The following is a 22,930-nucleotide window of genomic DNA, read 5'->3' on the forward strand; positions in this document are numbered from 1 at the left end:
AGTGCTGTTTTTGCTTTTGCAATTTATCTTCTAATATATCATCTTATCTTCCATGTTCATTACAGATATTGCCTACGTATTTAAACTGATCAACTTCTATAGGTGTATCCTCAGTAGGAGTTTTATTTATTTTTTTCCTTTTCTCCTATGGCGCTTCCTTCTTGGTCAGAAGCACAGATATTTGTCTTCGATTCATGGTTATTTATAGCAAAGCCATATTTTTAAGAGTATAATCTAATTCTTTCGTAATTTACTGATGATCTAATCAGTTTTCTGATAGAAGAACAATATCATCAGTAAAGATTAGATGTCCTATTCTTCTTTCTCCTACCGTCACTCCAATATAAGAGTTTTCCAGGGCTTCATTAACAACAGATTCGAGGAAGCCGTTAAATAACATTGATGATAATTTGCACTCCTGTCTCATTCAGAGCTCCATCGGAGAAGGAGTCCTATAACTCCGGTTGATTTCAACCCTAATTTCAGAAGATGAGTACAGAAATTCAATTAGTCGTGTTATTTTGCTGTGTGTTTCATAACGTTGCAGAATGTTCCAAAGGGCAACATGCCAAATTAAATTAAATACTTTCGTAAGTCAATAAATTATGGCACATTGTTATGTGTATTTTATTTCAATGATATAGAGTGTAAATATATGGAACATTTTAGTTCCGTTCATCCTAAATCCAATTTGTTTATTATTCGAAAATGTATATTATTGAGAAATAGGAGATATTAATGATTCAACCTTATTTCAAAGTCGAATTTATGTAGAAAATTCCCAATAAGCTCTCTAACCAAATTTTCGAAACTTTCAAAGTTTCTATGTATATTAGTCTCTCAAATAATGTGGTATTTATATTATAACCTATTTATATATAAAGACTTAATAAGAATATATGCTGCATTCTTGGATGAAATATTTGGCAAAATTTATTATTTTAGAAAGGTAGTTTATTAGGCATAGGTGCATGGATCCATTTCAGAATATTCCTAAAAATTAGGTTTTAATTTTTTTGTTTAAGGGAAAAAAATGTTGTAAATTGTTAAATAAAAATCTTTATTTTAAAGAATAACAAAAGGAAATAAGTCTCTGCACTTGGAACATTGAATGTTTTGATTAATATAGTACATTAAGCAAAATTTGTATATCGCATTACTATGTAATATTTAGTCAGGATTATGTTATTCATAGACTACAATACTCGCATTTACAAACGATGATTCCGTAGTTATTACGGAATATTTCCAATTTGGTTGGATCCATGTTCAGCAATCAACTTCAACAGACATTCCTGTGAAAGCAAAATATAGTTTTTCTATTATTTTATTAATAATTTTAATTGCATGAGTTAAAATAAAAGTCAAATTAAAATTACCAGATAATTCCATGTTAAGTATCGATGAAGGGTTTTCATGATAATGAATTTAATCTAAGATTTGTAAATAACTATTTCTCCATATTTGTAAGATTTGTATTATTTGCATATTTGCATTACAAATTTATAGTTACACTCTACATTATTAAACTTCTAAAGGCACCGCCGAATCATAATGATTATGATTCAGTTGTACACTTTTCATAGCTTCCATAAGTTTCAAAGTTGTGTCCAAAAAATCAAATAAAATAAATGACTGCATCAGGAGGGATTGTTGTATTTTTAAGGAATTAATGCAAATACAAACGGTGTTTTTTCATTAATAATTTTACACATTGTTTTAAAATAATTGAAAACAATGATGGAATATATATAAATGTATCGAAGTCCCATTACAAAGGAATATGAATTCTGCCCTTTGAATTTTAATGCGGTAAAATGGAATATAAATGGAATGTGAGTGCAAGCCACATTCAAATAGATCTTACTTTTCTCTGGAATAATTCTAGTTAAGCACACCTACCCCAGTGATATTTGGTGAAAACAGCATTTGTAAAGGTTGTCATAGCAATGTTCGCTAATATTATTAAAGGGTTATTAATTTCAATGACATTAAGAGTACCCATTATCAGCACAAAGAAACAATACGATTTAACGTGCCTGCCAGTGTGTGTGTGTGTGTGTGTGTGTGTGTGTGTGTGTGTGTGTGTGTGTGTGTGTGTGTGTGTGTGTGTGTGTGTGTGTGTGTGTGTCTTAATAGGTGAATTTTTATTAAATTAAAAACTAATTAAAATACTTACTTCAAGCTGAGGTTGAACGGCAAGCCATGGATTTTGCTGAAATTTAAAGAAAAATAAACATAAAAATACAGAATAAGTCCTATTCTTGGAATCAAACAATTACGCACCGATAGAAAAAAGGAAATAATCTAGTTTAAAATACAGGCATTTCTCGCTTTATGAGTTTCTGGGTTTACGAGATCTTTTTTGGAGTTTCAATAACATCGAATATATGTAATTTAACTGCGATAAATAAACGCATTCATAAATATTACATTCAAACAACGGGCGTAGTTATGCAATATAGTGCGTACGTGTGTTTATCAAATCGATTACCAAATAATAGTTACGATGTTGACGTGGTTGTGCTGCTGATCGGTTTTGCTATCTTGTCTGATTTTAAATTTATGCACCATATTAATACTGTACAGTATGCAGAGCCGAAGTAATACAACAAGTAGGGATACTAAAAAAAACATAGCAAAGTGACATAATAGTGGAAATGAAATATGAAATCAAAAACAAACTTGCTGTAGGATGACTAACCAGCCGCTCCTGTTGGGTGTAACATAAAAATTTAAATAAAGTGAGGAGGGGGGGTGACGTAACTACCGTTGTGCGAAATATTATTTAAGAAATTCTACGTTTATACTACTGTACACATTTAAACTATTATTATTATAATTATTTTACAGCATCCATGGAATCTGGAGATGGATCGTGGGAGATCCTAATTAACCAGGTGTATATACACAAGTCTTATGACACCTTTCCTTGAATCCATACACTGTCAGAGAACTCGCAATAATTTCTGGCAATCCGTTCTACTTACTCACCACTCTTATGGCAATAAATCTGGTCCACATACTGCTAGTAACTACACTCCTCCACAGTTCCCACGAAAGGTTCCTAGTTCTCTGACTTTTTCTCATATATTGAAAAATGTCACTGTCATGAATTTTATAAAATCCCATTAATATCTTGAACGTTTCTATCATGTTCCCTATTTTCCGCCTATGAACTAAACTTTTTAACCCCCTTACTTTGTAACTCAAAAACATTCAACCGATCCTCATAAGGAGTATTCCACAGATCTGCCCCATCACAATCACTTTTCTCTGAATCCTTTCGAACAACTCCTCTTCCCAAGAAACAGGCGACCTAATTTGCTGAGAGTAATACAGATGTGGCCCAAACCTAGCCTTATAGAGAGGGATAATAGCTTTCTTATCATTATTTATTAGCGAGTTTTTCAACAACCAAATAATTCTTTGAGCGCTTTTAAAAACTTTTGTGATATGCGTTTTGAACTTTAGATCTTTGTTATCCCAAATGTCCTTAGCCTGATCAATTTCCTGCACACCACTACCATCTATATGTTACACCTTATGCAACCTTTTCAACACAAAGCGCATAACCGTATATTTTCCAACATTAAATTGAAAATTCTATCATTTATGAGTATAGATAATTTCATTATCTATACTCACCTGTATTATCTATTGCTCTCCTCAGTTTTGCATCATCATCATCGGTAAACAAGTGAAAATTCCCTCAAATCTTTCTCTATCATGATATAAAAATTAAAGAGTAGTGGCCCTAGTACAGAACCCAAAGGTACTCCACTACTCACAATCATTCTCCTGGATTCCACTCCACCATATACTACTCTCTGTTGTCTCTCCAACAGCGACTCTCATTCATGTTAATTGCCTCATATCCATTCCCACTTGCTCTAGTTTTTGAGACTTGTTTTCCATGTGGAATTATGTAAAATGCCTAGGCGAAGTCGAGCAGTATTATGCTATAGCCATTACCTTTATCCAGTTCTGCTGTCACTTTATTATAAAGTATGGATAAGTACTAATACAGGACCTAATCTTTACAAAGCCATGTTACCCATTATACAGTATCACAACCCGATCTACTTATTGTTGTCTGTAGTTTCCTACCTCTGTCTTGGAGCCACCTTGCTGCTTTGGAACCCTGCCAGAGCTCAGAATTTGATTGAACAACTTCGTCAGAGGTAATGTCAATTCTCATTCACATTTAATTAGTACACTGGCTGATACTGAATCCATCCATTTGCCAACTGCTGTGTTCACTTTGATATTTTATAATATGCTGAACACCTTCTGTTTATCTACCTTGATGTTGATATTCATCTCTGTAACATCGGGAACTGTAAAATTACCACTTGGATGATCCACATTTGAAAACTGATCACTCAGCAACTGGACTATTTCTTTTTGTTCGGCCACCTTCCTACTATGAGCGGTGTTTTGCCATTCTATCATAGTCAGTTTTGCTCTTACTTGCTGCATAACAAGAAAACCCTTATGGGTTTACTTTGGCTTGTTTGGCTAATTCTCTCCCAGAGTCTGATTTGGCCTTCTTTACAATACTAGACACCATTATTGCAGTTACTTTGTTATGCTTATGAGTAGGCTGATCACCTTTTTTAGTTATATTTTCTCCACCATATTTTCTTTTCAAGAAGCTCTTCCTTTATATCCTACTCAACCTCAAAATTCCAACTTGGCATATCCTCCTGACCTTGAGTATGACATCTGAAGCTGCAAGGAAAGAATGCACTACTGACATTCTTTCCTTATAGCTTTTCAAGCCATAGCACTGTTTCAAAATGACTCCTGGATCTCTCATTATCACCATCCATATAGTAGAACATAACCCTTCTCTTGAGAGAGAAATCTACATGTTTGGCAACTCCCTAGAAAAACTCCCTTTTATATTGTTATATTGACGTTGTTCATATTCGCAAAAGTAATTCCACAAAAGAAATAGTTTAACAATTTACTATTTACTTATACTTAATAGTTCAAATGAAATACCATTAACTATGTAAATGGTATTTGTTTAGTTGAACTATTAAGAATAATTAAATAGTAAAATATTAAACTATTTCTCGGAGACCTAACAATAGAAGTATTGCTATAATTTCTTCCGCTCCGAGAAGATGCTAATATTGAAATAACATAAAATAATTCATTATCTTCTATTGATAGAAATGTGTGCTTAGCAAGTACGAAATAGGATTTGAAAATGCTTTGATTCGAGTTGAAGAATTAGCAAAACGTTTATGAATGGATAGTTGCAGAAAAAAGAACAGTTCGTAAAACGAAATTATTTAATTACGAAACTGAAGACACCATTCTTGATGTTGATGAGAAAACAGAATTTAGAACAACGATAAATATCATTTAAGACACAATCTTAACATCTCTTGAAGAAAGATTTGAGCAAATAAAAACGTTTAAAAATTTGGGATTTTCTCTTTAATTTAACTAAAATAGGTAATTTAAATGAATTACATGAATGAATTTAAATGAAAACATTGTGTTAAATTCTTAATGATGAAAATAGTAGTGACATTGAAGGGAACGAACTCTGAAGAAATTAAATCTCTAAATACAGTGGTATCTCGCTAATCCGAAATAATAAAAACAGAGCTCGTTCGGATTAGCGAAAAGTTCAGATTAGACAATTTAACCCCCCAACAATAACTAGAGTTTAAGACAAAAATAATCAGATTATAATGACATGTCAATTTAATTCTGTAAATAAATGAAGTAACTGATAGAAAAAAGCTACTGCACTGTAATGTAAAACTTAAAAAATAATACACAAGTTTATTTTGGTAAAAAATTTAGTTTGTATGTACCTGTATTGGTGAGGATTGTGATTTAATAAATTTGCATAGTTCAGTATAACTTAATTTGCGTAAAAAATATCACTTTCTTGTACACAACACAAAAAACGTTTCACAAAATAACACAAAAAAAAAGTTTTTTATTTCTTTGTAAAAAAAGTCACTGATTTTCTTTTGCTTCTTGGACGCTAAACTTTTTTCGAATACTTCTCAGAGCTGCATTAGCAATAAAATTTTGTGGAATGGCTCATTCTGCTTAGCACATTCTATACACACATATTAAAACTGTCAACTGCCTCTTCATGGTTTCCTTTTTTTTTATTCGAGTTCTTTATCGTCATCTTCGTCTTCTAATTCATTTTGTGCGGTCATATTTATAATTTTAGCATCTGATTTGATTTCGAATTCACTTTCGGTTCTACATGTAATCCATTCCGTAGCATCTGTTTGTGAAATTTCAACATCTCAACATCTGGATTTATATTTTTAACCAAATTATGCACATTTTGAATTTCCACTTTTTGTGTATCACCGTAGTTATACTGTATTGTAATAATAATAAAATAAATAATAATAGTTAAAACAATAATTATTAAATAAAAATAATAGTACACAAAATGATGCGTAATAAATAAAACTTTAATTTCTTTCAAACCACAGTTCGGATTACTGGAGGGTTCGGACTAAAGAGGTTCGGATTAGAGAGATACCACTGTAATTTACTTCGGGAAAACATCAGCTTGCTGTTATAAACTTTACAAGTTTTAAAAGCAAGCAATTTTCAGAATACAGTAGTTCCAAATACGTGGGTCGCATTGAGACTTTTGCTGACAATTCATATAACGGTAGCAACAGCTGAAAGAAGTTTTAGCAAATTAAAACTTATCAATATTACCAAAACGAATATCAGCACATATGCTAAACAAATGTTATGGCGAAATGACTGGACTCTTCAAATTGCATCTTGGAGGTTACACCAATGATGTCTGTTTTTCCTTCCTAAGAAAGGGCCATATCACGTATTAATAAACTTACCAAATTTGATTCTCAGACTAGGAAAATCCCTACAGGAATATAAATAATTTATGATTATCGGATTGAACAAGGATGTAGGAAAGACTGATTTGACTTACTATCCTGATATCAGTATCTGTGGAACTATTGTGAATACTTTAGATCAGTTAGTAAGGACTTATAGAAATTTGTACAAACTTTTACAATGTCATTTTACTGAGTTATTTTTCTGTTTTATCTTATTTGACGGGGGGGTGTCGTGGTGTATACTCAATTTGTTCCTTGCTGTGTTGGGTTTAGAATCATCCTCCATTTCCACTGAGGCACAAGCTTTATTGTTTCATACGTAAAGTATATATAATTTAGAGAAATATTTTTCAAAAATAAACAAATTCTACTTACTTCTCTCACTTTATCGAAGGTACAACGTCCAGTCTGTAAATAACAGAAAAAATGCATTTGTTGCAAAATAAAACTTGTTACCCATTTTTGTATTAGTTCATGTTTATAATTAATAAAACACATAATAATAAATGTTAGATTGTGTAGCAGCAGTCATAAAACGCAGTTATGATGTTGACAGATATATTGCTGAAAAAAAAAAACATTTAAATGAAAAATTGAAAATTACTTATTTATTTATTTATTTATTTATTTATTTTGCAAGAATAAACAAATCAAATAAAATTCATAGGTCTTCTGGAGACATTATTGTAATCTGAAATTCAAAGTAACATTTAGTTTTTCTCTGGTTTCGTACAAAAATCCATTAACTGGATCTTCAAATTGCACCTTGGAGTTTGATTTTCCTTTCTAGGAAAGGACCATATCACGTATTAATAAATTTAACAAACCAGCTTTTGTTAGCTTTCCTACCAGATTTTCCTATTATTAAGTGTACGCACGTAATGGTGGCTGGAAAAGCAGATGACAGTTTTGAAGTAGTATGAATAAGAAGTGCTGCCCACAAATTATCTACATTAGGAGATTTAGTAATCCTACACACTCAGGAATACTCTATACTGGATTAAATATCATTTATATTTCCATAGCAAAGACAGTAGTAAAGAAATTGAGAAAACACTGCAATTCGGCGTATCAGTTATTTTAAATACTTTGATTATTATACTAAATATATACTATGCTCACTCCATTGAGTAAGCATAGAAATAATTATATGTACTCCATGTATATTAGTACTCATAATAATAATAATAATAATAATAATAATAATAATAATAATAATAATAATAATAATAATAATAATAATAATAATAATACTAACTCCCTAACTCCGTTTTATACCAAATATCAGTAGAAGAGGCTATTTAGCACTGACTGCATGTTGTTGAATCCTACAGGGCAACTAATATCCATTCTTAGCCAATCACTAAGGATCACTAAGGTTGAGTAAGGAGAATTGATTTTCAGTTGTTATCCATTTCAGAGAGTACGACAGACAACTGCCGCCATCTCGTATTTCCTTAGCCCTAACACTGAATATTACTGACTATACTAGTATGAGTGCTTCCGCCTATTTTCATGACTTTACAGGATGAATAACAATAGTTTCCGGTAGGAAAGGGAAAAAAGGTGTTTGGTTGGTCAAAGATGACAAGATACAAATGCAAAAACCAAACCAAAGAAAATGCATTCAGCGTTGCAATATCAAACAAAGGCAGCAGAGAAAAACGATACCCTCCTAGATTGTAGCAAACACAAAAGAACTTCATACACATTTATCCAACTCTTTCCCCCCAAATACATGAACAGGTAGATGCAACACTTAAAACAGAATGTGAAAGTTTTTCCCGCTTATTACCTTTCGAACAAACCTCGATCTCTTCAGAAACCTATTGGTACCAACAAAAATACTGACCCTTCCAGAGATCGGGAAATTCTTTCACATTCCCTCCGTCCTTTCTATAACCCATCTAATAACCAAAAGCATACCATTCAACCTATATTACCCTCCTTACAAGGTCATAAATTGAGCGAAAACATATCTTGTATATCCCTTACAGCTTACGTTATGTCAAATATCAACTATCTATTATTGATAGTTAATCGATCCTGGAAATACAAATGTAACGCACAAATCAGCAAAGATAAGCCATTTATATTCTGTAGTGTGAATGTTTCTATTCATAAACACCTGATCTTGCAGCTGAGAAATTCGCAGCAACTCGTTTATGTATTCACTGTGCAAATATAATCAAAGCTCAGGACAGGTGATAATAAGAGGACATCTGCTTTGAGTTATATTAGTAAAAGCAAATTTGTTGTCCATCTCCAATTCTTGATTATCACTTGTTCTCAAGAACCGAAGAGCGCTAATGCCAGTCGACTACTGTTGCATACGTTTATCCTGGTTGTATTTTTTGGAAAACAAAGGCCACTACGCATTTTGAGATCTAGTCTAAACCTGATTTCAAAATCAGATCCTGAATCATTTTAGTAATCATGATGAAAGTTCCTAGTGCCCTTACAATTATACAGAATTAGGGAATTACTACTGTGTTCTGGAATCAAATTACTATTGGAATCAGAAGTATTTTTTTACAGTAGTGGTCGATGTGTTGCCAATTCCTTTAAAGGGATGATCACTGAAAAAAATGTTTAGTAAAGTAGGTTGTCTTTAAAGGAAAAAAGCCTCTACTACTAATGGCTCAGTTAAGTAAGTTTGAACGCGGTTAGTAGTTGCAAGGGGATAATCTTTTGATGCTGTTGGCGCACTCTACCTCGATTAGTCTTTGGACTCCCTGGAGGTGTCAAATAATAATAATAATAATAATAATAATAATAATAATAATAATAATAATTAAATTGCGCTCCAATTATTCTAAATTGGAATGCAATTTAGAATAATCCTTAAGAACCGACTGAAGAAATCATTATTTGAAAAAAACCTTTAGTAATTTATCCCACACATCCGTAGAGAATGCCAGCTTACCAAAACAAGAAAATAATTTTTAATAATTTCACATGCATCGCTGTGTTTTTCTATTTTCCAGGAAATTGATTGGATTAAAGAACTTACCAGAAAATGATTGTTGTCTTCACTGCAAAATCCATTCACGAATGCCATTGCTTTATTTTCTTCATCCGGATAAAAACGAGCTGCACAATCTCGAACGATGTCAGTAATCTAAAAAATAAAACAATACTTATATAATAAAAATTCAAAATTATTTTCTTAGAAAATGTTTGCTGAAATCCTATATAAACATAAGCAGTTTATCGTGAGTTAAAACGCGTTTTGAAGCTGCTCTAGACTGTGTTATTTAAAATGAATCTAGAATGAATGTCGTTCAACAACTGAATCTAGAATCATACATCTAGAATGGAATTAAACCTAAAAATATAGTGTCATTGCGGATAATTTTAAAATAAACCTCCTCCAACCCCTCCCCCACAAAAGACACTTAAATAACAACAACAAAATCTTACATCAAAATTTCTGTATTCAATACCTACTTTCGTCACTTCAGTGCTAGATTCAATTCACGTGCATTCTGAACTGCACACGTTCAAAGTGTGTGTTCTGTTTCTTACAGACCCAAATCTCTTCCTCCTCCTCCACCACCAATACCACCGCAACAACAATAACCATATCCCAATTTAACTGTTCAAATTACAACCAACATGATTCTTTCCGCTTGGTAGATGCTTTTCCTTCGTGTAATTCGGTATTCTTTCCAAGCGATTCCTAACCTAGAATTTCCTTTTTCCATCTTCATTGTCCATATGCTGTCTTCCTTTTTTCTCAATTCTCCGCCGTCTTTGACTTCCTGTCTTTCAAGATTCATTTCATTCTGTCAAAATTCGAAAACTATAAAATAAAACTAATCTCTCACTTGATGATATTAATATACCGACTATAAACGAAACCCTTTTCTCTAATTTCACTACCTAAGCACAGAATAAGTGATTTTGGCTGTAAGTACTGAATTAATACACATCATTCACCTCTTGATAACCCTTTTTACTCGGGAACCCAGCATAACTAACCCAGATACACTGTTTAGATGATTATTTTGCATAATACTTCAGATGTCAATCTCATTCAAGATTAACTTTCGGTGGAAGATGCTTCCGTCAGCCATTCAGGTTCATCACCTCTAGTACTTTGATTGCACTATGACAAAACCAGCGGGAGGGTTTATACGTATACTCCTCCTCTCCATGATTCGAAAACTGGTTTCATGTTTTAGATCCAGATATTCGCATCATCTTGTTTCAGAAATATTCCATACTGGAATGAAGGCTTTCATTCCACACTGTTCAAAATTTGTGCCGTATATCTCTGACACGATTTTCATAGAAGTGTGCCAGGACGGTCCAAGAAAGGAAACAACGTATTGTAAGTAACTTGTAAAAAAAAAAAAAAAAAGAAAAAGAAAGAAGCTTTGTTCATAGCCTTCATATTTGCTGACTGACAGGGTAAAATGTCAAAAAGTAGTGGCCTATTTAAATGGCAATGATTCGTTCCAATAGAACGAGACTGTCGGGGGAAACATTTTGAATCTGCATTCCTCCTCCATTTCATGCTATTAGGAACACTGTGTCTTAAACTACATAAAAGTTACTGCTCTTGCTTCATTTTTGTTTTCTACTCTCTGAACGACGACCAACACAAAAATATTTTCTTTCTTTACCTTGAACTGCATCCAGTCCCTCCTGTTTACACAAGAACATGAGAAGAATGTTACAAAACGTGGACTCTACAACTGCAGTGAAATCTCAAGGAATCCCACTTATAATGCTCAAGTTATGAATTCTTAAACTAACACCAATTTTTATCTTGTATTCATTATGTTATATAATATTCAACTGGTATACATTAAAAAGCACGGAAACAACTTGTTCAACAAATTACAAAAAAAAAAAAAAGAAAGGAAAATAATATATCATCATCCGTTTCCTCCCATCTCTCTTTTCTTGCTCCTGTACGTTCTCGAATTTCACTTATTCCCATTACTTCCCTACTTGAGTCATTTCTTCTCCTCCTCTCACTCCCGTAACTTCTCACGTTCGTTTGCTGATAGTCTATGGTCTCGTTTCCCAAAGACATCCATTCAGGTTTCCTAAGCCCCCTCCCCCATTCTTCACACGAGTGAAATCAATTTTCATGACTTGCACTTCAAGCAACCAAAGCAATGATTTGGAAACGGCAAGTTCAGAAAGCAGGAAAAACCGTTACGTATAACAACCATAAACCAGTATTTTGTTTTTAATTTTAAAAATTTCCTTGAATCTATAAATGGACGATAAAACTGTGCTTGCCTTGGGGATGCATATATCTCCTGACAACGGAGACTGCTCTTTGTGTCATCTGTATTTTATACAAACATTCATTCTTTGGTTTCTTAATAACTACATGATTAAATGAAAGGAAGCGGATATTCCGTGGTCCTAATCTTGTAGTTCCGTGTAAAAGCACATTCTACTGTACTGATGTAAAACGTACGGATATTCTTTCGTTAATTTAATAGGGATCCATGAAAAAATAAAATCACTGATTTTCAATCTTCATTCCTATAGGTTTATTATATATCTAAACGAGAGAAATAGCAGAAAGTAATTATCACGCTCCAAAAATGGAAAATCAGTATTCATTAGAAAGTAAAGTTCTACATATTTAAAGGTATTTTGATACTCACCTCTCCAGTCAGTAATCTAAAACAACCAGCAAATCGTGACGTCAGATCTGTATTGTCTAAAGCAAAATGAGGAATTTTATTGTTGACAACCATGTATGCTTATTATATATTTGTTCATCAATAAATCAGTTAGATAAAAAATATGTGAACACTTATTTTGATATAACAAGCTAATATTAAAAATAAATAACAAAAATTATATGATAATATAAATAATGAGCCAAAAGGCTTCAATTCGGCAATGCAAAATTAAGTGAAATAAGTGGATATTAAATCCAACATAATTTCCTAGTAATTTCAGAGCCGAATACAGAAGCAATAAAAATTTCGTATCGAAACTATAAAAGTTTCGAATTCGAGCCTTTTATAGTTTCTGTATTCGGCTCTAAAATTATGTTGGATTTAATATCCACTTAATTCTTATATGATAAAGTTTGAGAGACATTATTAAGCCTCATACATATGCACTAAAATGAAAATCTTCAGAAGGAATAAGTAAGCGAGAGTAAGTAATGGATTGGACAAAACACACTAATATTCGGTAGACGTACACAGTGGAACATGGGGATTCGATTTAACGAAAAACACGTCATGCAGGATGGTGCACCACCCCACATCGGACTTCAGGTACAGCGTGTTTTGCGACATTTCTCTGACAGAAGAATCATTAGTCGTGCATTTCCCACGCCATGGCAACCGAGATCTCCTGATCTCAATCCTTGTGACTTTTGGCTGTGGGGATTTCTTAAAAGCATTGTGTATCAAGGGCAATATACCCGATATTCCAACTTTGCAAGATCGAATAACGTTACACGTGAGACAAATCTATTCCGATATGTTGCGAGCCACTGTGGAAAATGTCGTGCACCGTATGCAGTTCCGGAAACATCAGAATGGTGGTCATATTGAACCTCATTTGTAATTAACAATAAACGTCATGAAATTGATGTGTGCTGTCTCTCATTTGCCATTTAGTCATTCATTAGTCACACCTACTAAAATTAATTTGGCAGCGCCAAAATTTCCCCTGTTGGCGACTTTTGGTACTATTTATTTTTCGTTAAATTGAATCCCCATGTTCCACTGTGTACGTCTACCGAATATTGGTGTGTTTCGTCCAATACATTACTTGCTAGAAGGCTCTGAACACTTGACATTATTTGATAATCACCCGGTATATAGAAATATGCTCCTGATTTTATAAAATATGCTATGAACACAATGGAACTCTAAAAAATCCCTTCATCCCTCTAGTGAGCAGGGTGGTAGTCTCGTATATCTTTATGAAAATTTTCTGCCACGTGATTGAGCTTCACTCTCTATAAATGCAGCGATATAATAAAGCAGCAACTACTTAATAAGCACATTTTCTCAGGTATCGAACAACTTCAAAAAGGGGATTAAAAATACCTGAGTAAATTTAGAACATTGTGGTGCAGTCTGTTCATGTAAAACAACGAAAGTCTCCTCTCCTAATAAATTTGACTGTTTTCTTGTAATTTCTGTTATCGCTTATATATTATTATATTATATTATATTATATTATATTATAGCCTCAGGGGCTCACTTTAGTGAGTACTGGCGTGGCAATCCCTAGGTACCTGATGCTGAACCATGCCTTACTTCGTGTAATATACAGGGTGTTCGGGATAAATTTGACATATTTATAATTAATTATATTTTTCCGTAAGTTACATGTATTAACACACACTTCTCTTCATTTAAAAGTTTGGACCCTTCTTCATTCATATACAAGATGTCAGAAAGGATGGATAGCTGGAACCCACCTGAATCATGGAAGAGAATAACTTGTATCATGATGATTCGTGCCCGCCATCAAAATAAGGATATTACGACTGCTGCCCAATGCTCCCTGAATACAGTAAAAACAATCAGGCATGAACTAGAGACTTGCAATGGTGACTACGAGGATGTAGCAAGAAGAAAGATCCCTAGCAGACGATCTGATTGCGTTCGTACAGCAGAATTCCTCGCAAATCTGCAGGAACAGGTGTTGAAGAACCCTGGCATTGGAATTCGGACTTTGTTCGTGGAGTTGCTAACTGTAGTCAAGCCCTGGATAACAAGGGTAGCCAATGGTAGGCCGTATGTATGGCAGCAGGATTCGGCCCCTTGCCACACCTCTGGGAAAAGTCAAAAATGGTTGTCTGAAAATTTCTACGACTTCACCAGTCCAAATGTTTGGCCTCCAAACTCCCCAGACCTTAACCCCATGGATTATTTTGTATGGGGCGCAGTTGAAAAAGACACCAATCGCACTTCCAGTAATACAAAAGCCCAGTTAATGGATAAAATTAAAACAGTTTTTGCGGCCCTTCCCAGGGAGACTGTACATCAGCTTGTTCGAGGTTCCGAAGCAGAATTGAAGCTGTGATCGATGCTAATGGTGGTTATTTTGAGTAAATCTTGTTGATAGTATTGTAATTAACTCTGCCTGTAATGTTTTTTTGTCAATTCATTAAATTTAATAGATACAAAGAAGATTTTCTTTTTCCTTACGAAACTGTCAAATTTATCCCGAACACCCTGTACATCTGTTATATTACCTGTAGACTGGTCCCTCCTCTTCCTGCCTTGCTTCTTTCTTTCTTCTCTTCTTGCTCCTTCCCCCGAATGCTATTAGAGTATTCGAAGGGAATCTTTCCTATTTTGCTGTATCATTTCGTCTTGTGCTAACAGGACAGCATCAAACACTGGAATATGATCAGGCCACAAAAAATATTCATACCGCATAGTCCGTCGGGGCGGGTTACCAAGGGACGCGTTCGGGTTTAGGCAGAGGGATCCGTTCGAATATTATGTTACAGTCTCCCTTAGACACCACTCCTCAGCACTCTGCTAGAGGAAACTCCATTAATGGGCCCGCTACCCGTTCGGGGAGGTGTTTAGTGTAGGAGCAAAGAAATGGTTCTACAAAAGAACGGAAATGGCAACGACAACCGCACCAGACCATGGCTTTTGGCAACTGGAACATCTCTCTGACAGGAAAGGAGTTGGAACTGGTCGAGGAAACCAAGCTCTACCGGCTAGACTTAGTCGGGCTCTCTTTTTGACCAAGAGAAGAGGTTCTGGAACTGTCGACATGGATAATGGGGTGGAAGCTCTACTACTCTGGTGTGAGCCAGACAATGTCTCCTCAGGAGGGTGTGGGATCCTCACAAGCCCTCAGCTGTCAGACTGCGTTGCTGAGTGGATCCCATTGGGGGACGGGTATGTGTGTTAAGGCTTCAGATGAAAACCCATAATTTGGCTGTGGTGCAAGCTTATGCACCTAATCTGGAGGCAGAATACTCTGCCTTCCTAGAGGAAGTCTCTGCTGCTTTTGACAGGGTGGAAGACATGGAATCAGTCCTGCTAATGGGTCACTTCAATGCACGTGTTGGAACAGATGACCAGACATGGATCGGTGTGGTTACGTCATGGTCAGGAACGGCGCACCTGACCTTAACGCGAGTGGGTTGAAATTATTGGACTTCTGCTGTACTAACAGCCTGTCCATAATGAATACTTTCTTCCAGAACAGAGAAATCCATAAGTATACCTGGTACAGGGATACACTAGAACGAAGGTCTCTGATTGACTTCATTATAGTCTCAGTATACCTATTTTCCTCAGTGTTGGACGTTCGTGTGAGAAGAGGGGCAGAACTGTCAACTGACCACCACCTTGTTGTGTGCACTCTACGGCTTCAGGAACCAAATGCTACCATCAACGCTGGTAGGCCTAAGTAGCTATACCGCGTGAAATGGGAGGCATTAGAAAATGAGGCTGTGAGGAGGAATTTTGCATATGACATTTCCTCCAGGTTCAAAGAGATTCCCAAGCAGAACAGCTGTCACTGCCTCTGCACTCTCATCCTGTAACAGAAAGCGGCTCGGCATGGCAACGGGTAGTGAGAAAATAACACCTTGGTGGAATCAAGAAGTCCAGAAGGCTGTCCGGGCAAAAATGGAGTCCTACTTAACAAGGCTTAAGGTGAGGTCACCTGAGATTCGTTTGCGGTATGCTGAGGCACGAAAAGCTGCTGCTGAGGCAGTAAAGACAGCAAAGCAGAAGGCGCTTGGGAATCCTTTGGAGAAAGATTAGTCTCATCCTATGCAAATGCAAACAAAGTATTCTGGCAGACCATCCGCCATCTTCGAGGGAGGAAATCGTGCACAGCAAGGGCAATCAGGGCCTCTGATGGTGCACTTTTAAAAACCGAGAAGAATATGCTCTACAGATGGAGGGAATACTTTAAGAGCCTTCTTGACCCGGGTGGCCCAGCAGTTGTGACATCCAAGAGGTGCACATCGGCGCAATGACTAGTCTCACAGCAGAAGAGGTCCATTTAGCAATAAAATCGTTAAAATCGTGCAAGGCTGCTGGTGATGATGAAATTCGGCCCGAAATGCTAAAAGCCTTAAATCGAGACAGTGTTCTCTGGCTGATCCGAGTGTGTCAGGCTGCTTGGATATCTGGGCGAGCATCAAAGCAGTGGCGAGAACCAAAGCCTGCCAGGGAAAGTGCATTCTAAGTGCTTGGAAAGAGCATAGTTGAGTCAAAGTTCCAGGAAGAACAATGTGGTTTTCGTCCTGGTAGAAGCACAACTGACCAAATCTTCACTTTAAGGCAAGTCTTTGAGAAATCTTGAGAATATGCCTAGAATGTCTACACATGTTATGTGGATTGGAGAAGTCATATGACCGGGTTCCTCGGGATAAGCTTTGACAAGTTGTACAGAAGTATGGAGTGGATGGCCAACTGTTAGGTGCCATCAAGTCCCTGTATGAATGCCCAGAGTTTTGTATCAGGGTATACAGCACAAAGTTTGAACCTTTCACATTCTCCGTTGGCCTCCGCCAAGGGTGTGTTCTGTCACCCCTCCTTTTCATAATATTTATGGACTGGATTGATAGGCACAGCCGAGGCAGTGAGTGTGTCAGAATTGGAAGATGTAGCATTGGATGTCTGCTTTTTGCTGATGTCCTAGTTCTGCTTAGCTCTTCCACAGATGACCTCCAGCTGACCCTGGATAGGTTTGTAGCTGTTTGTGCGGACGCCGGAATGAAGATCAGTGTGGCTAAAACTGAAACATTTGTGGTCTCAAGACAACAATCCCAGTGGACTCTACATGTAAGGGGAGTCCCAATGAGGTAGGTGGAGAAGTTTAAATACCTTGGGTCCATATTCACCAATAATGGAAAATGGGACGTTGAGCTAGATACTGGAATTGGCTTAGCAAGCTCAATATTGCGGGAGCTTGGCCGTTCGGTAGTATTGAAGCGGGACTTAAGCCAGAAGGTAAGGCTATACTCAATACAATCTATGTCACCATCCTCACCTATGGTCATGAGAGTTGGGTAATGACCGAAAGAATGCGAACACGAATCCAAGCGGCTGAAATGAGGTTCCCTCGAGGGGTTATGGGGCTGACAAGACTCGACAGAGTCAGAAGCTCTGCAATTCGGGAAACCCTCAATACTCAACCGCTGCTTCTCCATGTTGAGAGATCACAGTTACGTTGGTACGGGCACCTGATCAGAATGCCACAAGAGAGAGGCTCCCTCAGCAGGCCCTCTTTGCCAAGCCCGAGGGTGGGAGCCCATGTGGAAGGCCAAGGACTCGCTGGATAGATTATATCCAAAACCTTTGGTGGACACGTTTGGGAATCCCACCAGAACACCTGAGCTTGGTGGCAGAGGATCGTGACCATTGGAAGTTCCTCTTGCAGCTGTTGCCCCCACAACCCAATTAGGAAAGTTAAGTTAAAGATACAAGCAAATATATGGAGTCATACGCCATTGCAGAGAAAAAGAACAAGCAAAATGCAATTCGGTAATGGTATTCTGGTGCATAATCAGCAATGTAAGACACTTTTCTGACTTACTCTACGCTAAAAACACATATGTGATGTAAAGCTTGACAGAGGATTTACTGTATTCCACACAGGGAAGAGATAGTAAAAACGTTCAATACGAAAAGTATTTTAATAACAACAGTGTAGAAAAATAGCAGGAATAATTATCACTTCAAAACAGAAATGAAGTAAAAATTATGAAAACACAAATATATATTATACAAATACATAATGCAAAGAGAGACTACAAATAGATAATAAACAGAAACGAATCAAACAGAATTATCAATATAGAACATTCAATTGAGATGGCAGGAGATATGGCAACTCGTAATGTTGGAATTCTTCAACATAACATAAACAAATACCCTTTCTTGCAGCTGAGGCCTAAAATTAGTAATTAATTTAATATATAATTTCAATTATGTTTGATAATTAATTTCAGTATCAAAAACATTTAAGTATCAAACAAAAAAATACCAAAAACCTATGAGATCATATTCTTACAGTATTCAAGAAATTTACCAAGAAACGATGTTTATTTAGAACAATACCTCTCACTTATATCCATAATCCTGTATTGACCCTTTTCTGCTCCTAATCAGATAATACAGAAAAAAACCTCTACAAATACATTCGATTAAGATTCTCAGATATTTATGAAAATTTAGGTTAGTAACAAGGTCATCTCAGTAAGAATGAATACATTGAATCTCTAAGGGACATCTTGTATTAAGCCGAATACCCGCTTCTGATCATTATCGAATATTATAGAATTGACTGTGTTGCAAAGGACTAGCATATTGTACAGGTGCTATTTAAATAGAGGAGAAATTTTCTGAAAGCTGAGGACGCTTCGCCCTGTAGACTCCCTAGTTTTCCTGGAGTCTACATTGCATATGCAAGCTCAAAAAGAAAATTGGAAATTCTTTGTAGGTGAAAGAAACTTGAACGGTAATGGATTTGATGCAAGTTCACGACTATGTAAGTAATGATAATAGTTTATACTCGGTTCAGTTTGGTACTTATCTTATTCTTAAAAATAATACTGAAAAAATAAAAGATAAATTCGAATATTGGATCATACTTCAATACAGACTGGTAGAAATACGCATAAAGCTGCTTATTTAATGTCAACTTAGCATTATTTTTTATTGTACATTGAAGGTTAAAAGACAGCATTCACAACTTACTGCACACAAACTTGAATTCCGAAAACACCGACCAAGTGTCACCATTTACAGAGCACAGAAATGGTGTGAAGATCAGCACAACTATAATCTTCAACATGTTAGGATTGATTTTGCTTTCAACAAATGAATAAATACACAGCAGTTAGAAAGAACGAGTACTTTTATTTGCTACGTGTATGACTTATTGCGTAATCTCTCACCGCCCCACGTTAACGCCTTTGATTCCCTTTCAGGAAGTAGGCGGAGACCGTTTTACCTCTATCTAACATTTTAGATAACATAAATAGAGAAATACAAAAAAGTATACGTTACAAGAGGCAGCTATGATTAATGTCTTTTTAATTTTGTTCATCACACATGTGACCATACGGCTCTAATTATTAATATGATGAATAGAATATTTTTCAATATAATCTAATATGTTTTTACTTTCTTCTAATAAGGTCGTAAAAACGTCCAACTGTCATTTGTATATTTTGTATGAATATTCTGAAATGTATATTCTGTTTCTCTTCTTTCTCTTTGATTCCATCTGACTATTATGTGGTCACCGTTCCTCACACTCTTTTCGGAACGACTGCAATCACCAGCTTTTCAATAAAATATCTTCATTTAGGCAATTCACATGTGTCTGATGGATAATATAACAATCCGCACTCATCCTCATGAATATTGATGAAATTTAGATGATTTCCAAAAAGCAAAGTTTGTATGAGAGCTTTTCGATCTTTTTTTTTAAAAAAACTAACAATCAAGCAAAAGCGAAAATATAACTAACTTCAAAGGGATCATAATAACCCTCCTTAATAATAATCCTCCTTAAGTGTAAGGGAAAGGAAAGAAAAAAAAACATTTTATCACTTGATGGTTTTTTTTCTGAAGCTAACGAAGCAGTTCAGTTCACCTGAAACCGAAGACTGCTATTTTGTACAATATTGTACAATTTTATACAATAATCGACGAAGATTATCAACCGAAAAAGATTGCGTTTATGTTTGTCAAAGGTATCCTATTGGAACAATAATGGTAATAGACATAATTACAAATGACAGTTTAATGAAAACAAATCAGATATTTTAGATGTTTTACATCTCATTATATGATTACAATGAAACTTAGTTACAAACTGGAAGATGGGAATTGGAAGATTGCGCATTGTGTAACATGCAAAATCCCGTCTGTTCGAAAATATAGTAGACTCAGTTCTAAACATATCAATTTAAGAATCTTAATTGGCACCAGAAAAAGCAAGCTTATAATTTGAGTAACAGAAAAAATTGCTGAAAGAAATGATGAGATAATGCGATGAATTGCAATTGCACAAAAAATTAAGGAAACAAAATAAGTAAGAAAAGATTTTGTTAAGGCTTTTGACAGGATACAGTGGTATGAACTGGCGACATCCCTTGGTGAAACTGACTGCTTATTGATGCAGTATGAGATATAATCTCACTTGGACTGTTGCGCACAGGTCTGGTGTCCTGAGTTTCGTTGATTCTGATACAGTAGGAGGAGTAAACATAAGAGTATTATAATGATATCTGTCTTGTAGAATACTGATTATGAACATAGATTGAGAATTTCTAGGATGCAGACAGTAGTAAACTGATAAAATGGCATCCTTGGAAGCTGAGAACGAATACCGCTAACAATGGGGCGAGAATTATATATTTCTCTCATACAGTGATTCGTATAATAATAATAATAATAATAATATTTAAGTAATATTATATTATCTGAGCTTTTCACTCAGAGTATAATTAACATGTATTAATTTTTAGAATCTCTGAATTTTCACCGCAACCGTCAGAAAATCTCAGCAGTACTTGCATGAGACCAAGCTAATGACAATTACCAATTAGATAAATAAATAAATAAATTAGTTATTAACGTAGATTAGTTAAAATATATTATTAATTCACACTTCTCCTTTTTTTAAGCTATTTTCAGTGATCCAAAAGAATGAAGTTTTTTAGCTGATTAGGATATTAATGATTTCCGGCGAGCTAAAAACCGGAAGCTTCAAACAACTATTTCATCTGCAATTTAATATAATGAAATGCTATGTCAAACATAAATAGTAAAAATGAAGCTAATTTTCGTTTGTCACGAAAGTGTACACTATGGAAAATAGTATTAAACAATTTGATTTTGCAGGAAGTTGTACGTTATATTTTTGTAATACGGCAGAAGGTATTTGAAAGGGCGTATTTAAGAATCACAGCTGCCACTTTCTGGAACAATCTGAATTCTGTTCATTTCATCTTAGCTAGATCTGACTAAAGAAGATGAAGATTATATTTTTTTAATTGTTCTTGTCATTACCTTATATTCTGTATATAAAGGATTTGAATTAATTTGCAGTAAGTTTCGGACAGCCTTTTGAAATATTTAATATAGTAGTTAGGATCTTTAACTTAAAACTCAAAAATCAATTATGTATTTCTGTGCATTTGTGATTAAAGCGTTTCTTCATTTCATTTTTTAAATTACTGATTACGTTATTATAATTTTTATGATTATTAAAAGGGAATATAAATAATAAGCAGAAGTCAGTTACAGAATAGTTTCGCCTTGATAATGTTGACCATCTTCTATAATCATTTTATGTTAATCCCAGCTTCCAAATGGTGTTTGCATATTGCATACAGATTCTGATTTAAAGACCAAACATGTAATTTTGAAAACTTATTAATGGCTTCCAAAAAGCAGGAGGTTTATTGTAAATCGCGATGAAATTAATAAATCCCTAAAAATATTCACATCCATCCATGTTTCGTCAGGCTTAGAACAATTGATCTATTCAGTGCCTTAACGAGGGGGTTGCGAAAGAGGCGCCCCCAACGGGTGCAACTAGGTTTGGGGCGCAACACGTAAAAAACTGAAAACATAAAAAAATAATAAATAGCTATAGAAGTCCGCTATTTTATATGGTATTTTTAAATTTAGGGAATATGCTGCTTTAGACACAAATTCTGCAAACTCACTGCAACTCATTTTGATGGGTTGATAGTAAGTTAATAGTAAGTAATTAACATATTGCATTTAGTAAAATTTAACTTGTTATTTTCCACATGTAAGTTACAGATGGAAAATAAATAGTTTGCTTTTGTTGGTAATTTTTTGTTTATTGTTGGTATATCATCTTTTTTTTTTTTTTTTGAGTTGTGTGATATTGCTTCTGAATGCGTGGTTGAATGATTCTTCTAGTTCCTCTTGGTTTATATCCTGACCGAAGCATTTTGCAATAAAATCTTCTGCTGAAATTTTATTTTTTCGAGTCAGTAATTCGTTCAGTATAGCCAATGTTTGCTTCATATTATGATTATATTCTGTAAATGTTTTGAAAGTGTCTTTTTTGCTCTACAATTT

At 34.9% G+C, this 22,930-nt stretch overlaps 1 protein-coding gene across 1 annotated transcript; it reads right to left on the reverse strand.

Moving 5' to 3' along the window:
• Positions 1 to 949: 949 nt before the first annotated feature.
• LOC150099600 (uncharacterized) lies at positions 950 to 19,705 on the reverse strand. The gene is made up of 6 exons (XM_090404382.1): positions 19,559 to 19,705; positions 12,506 to 12,561; positions 9,883 to 9,990; positions 7,245 to 7,277; positions 2,180 to 2,215; positions 950 to 1,295 (listed from the first exon to the last, which is right to left on the reverse strand). The coding sequence occupies exons 1-6, from the start codon at positions 19,653 to 19,655 to the stop codon at positions 1,236 to 1,238; spliced, it is 390 nt and encodes a 129-aa protein (XP_090260508.1). The 5' UTR covers positions 19,656 to 19,705; the 3' UTR covers positions 950 to 1,235.
• Between the last annotated feature and the right edge of the window lie 3,225 nt (positions 19,706 to 22,930).

This window comes from Typopeltis vanoorti, chromosome 14 (genome assembly GCF_054136105.1).
Source record: "Typopeltis vanoorti isolate ZY-2024b chromosome 14, IOZ_Tvanoo_1.0, whole genome shotgun sequence".
Lineage (NCBI taxonomy): Eukaryota > Metazoa > Arthropoda > Arachnida > Uropygi > Thelyphonidae > Typopeltis > Typopeltis vanoorti.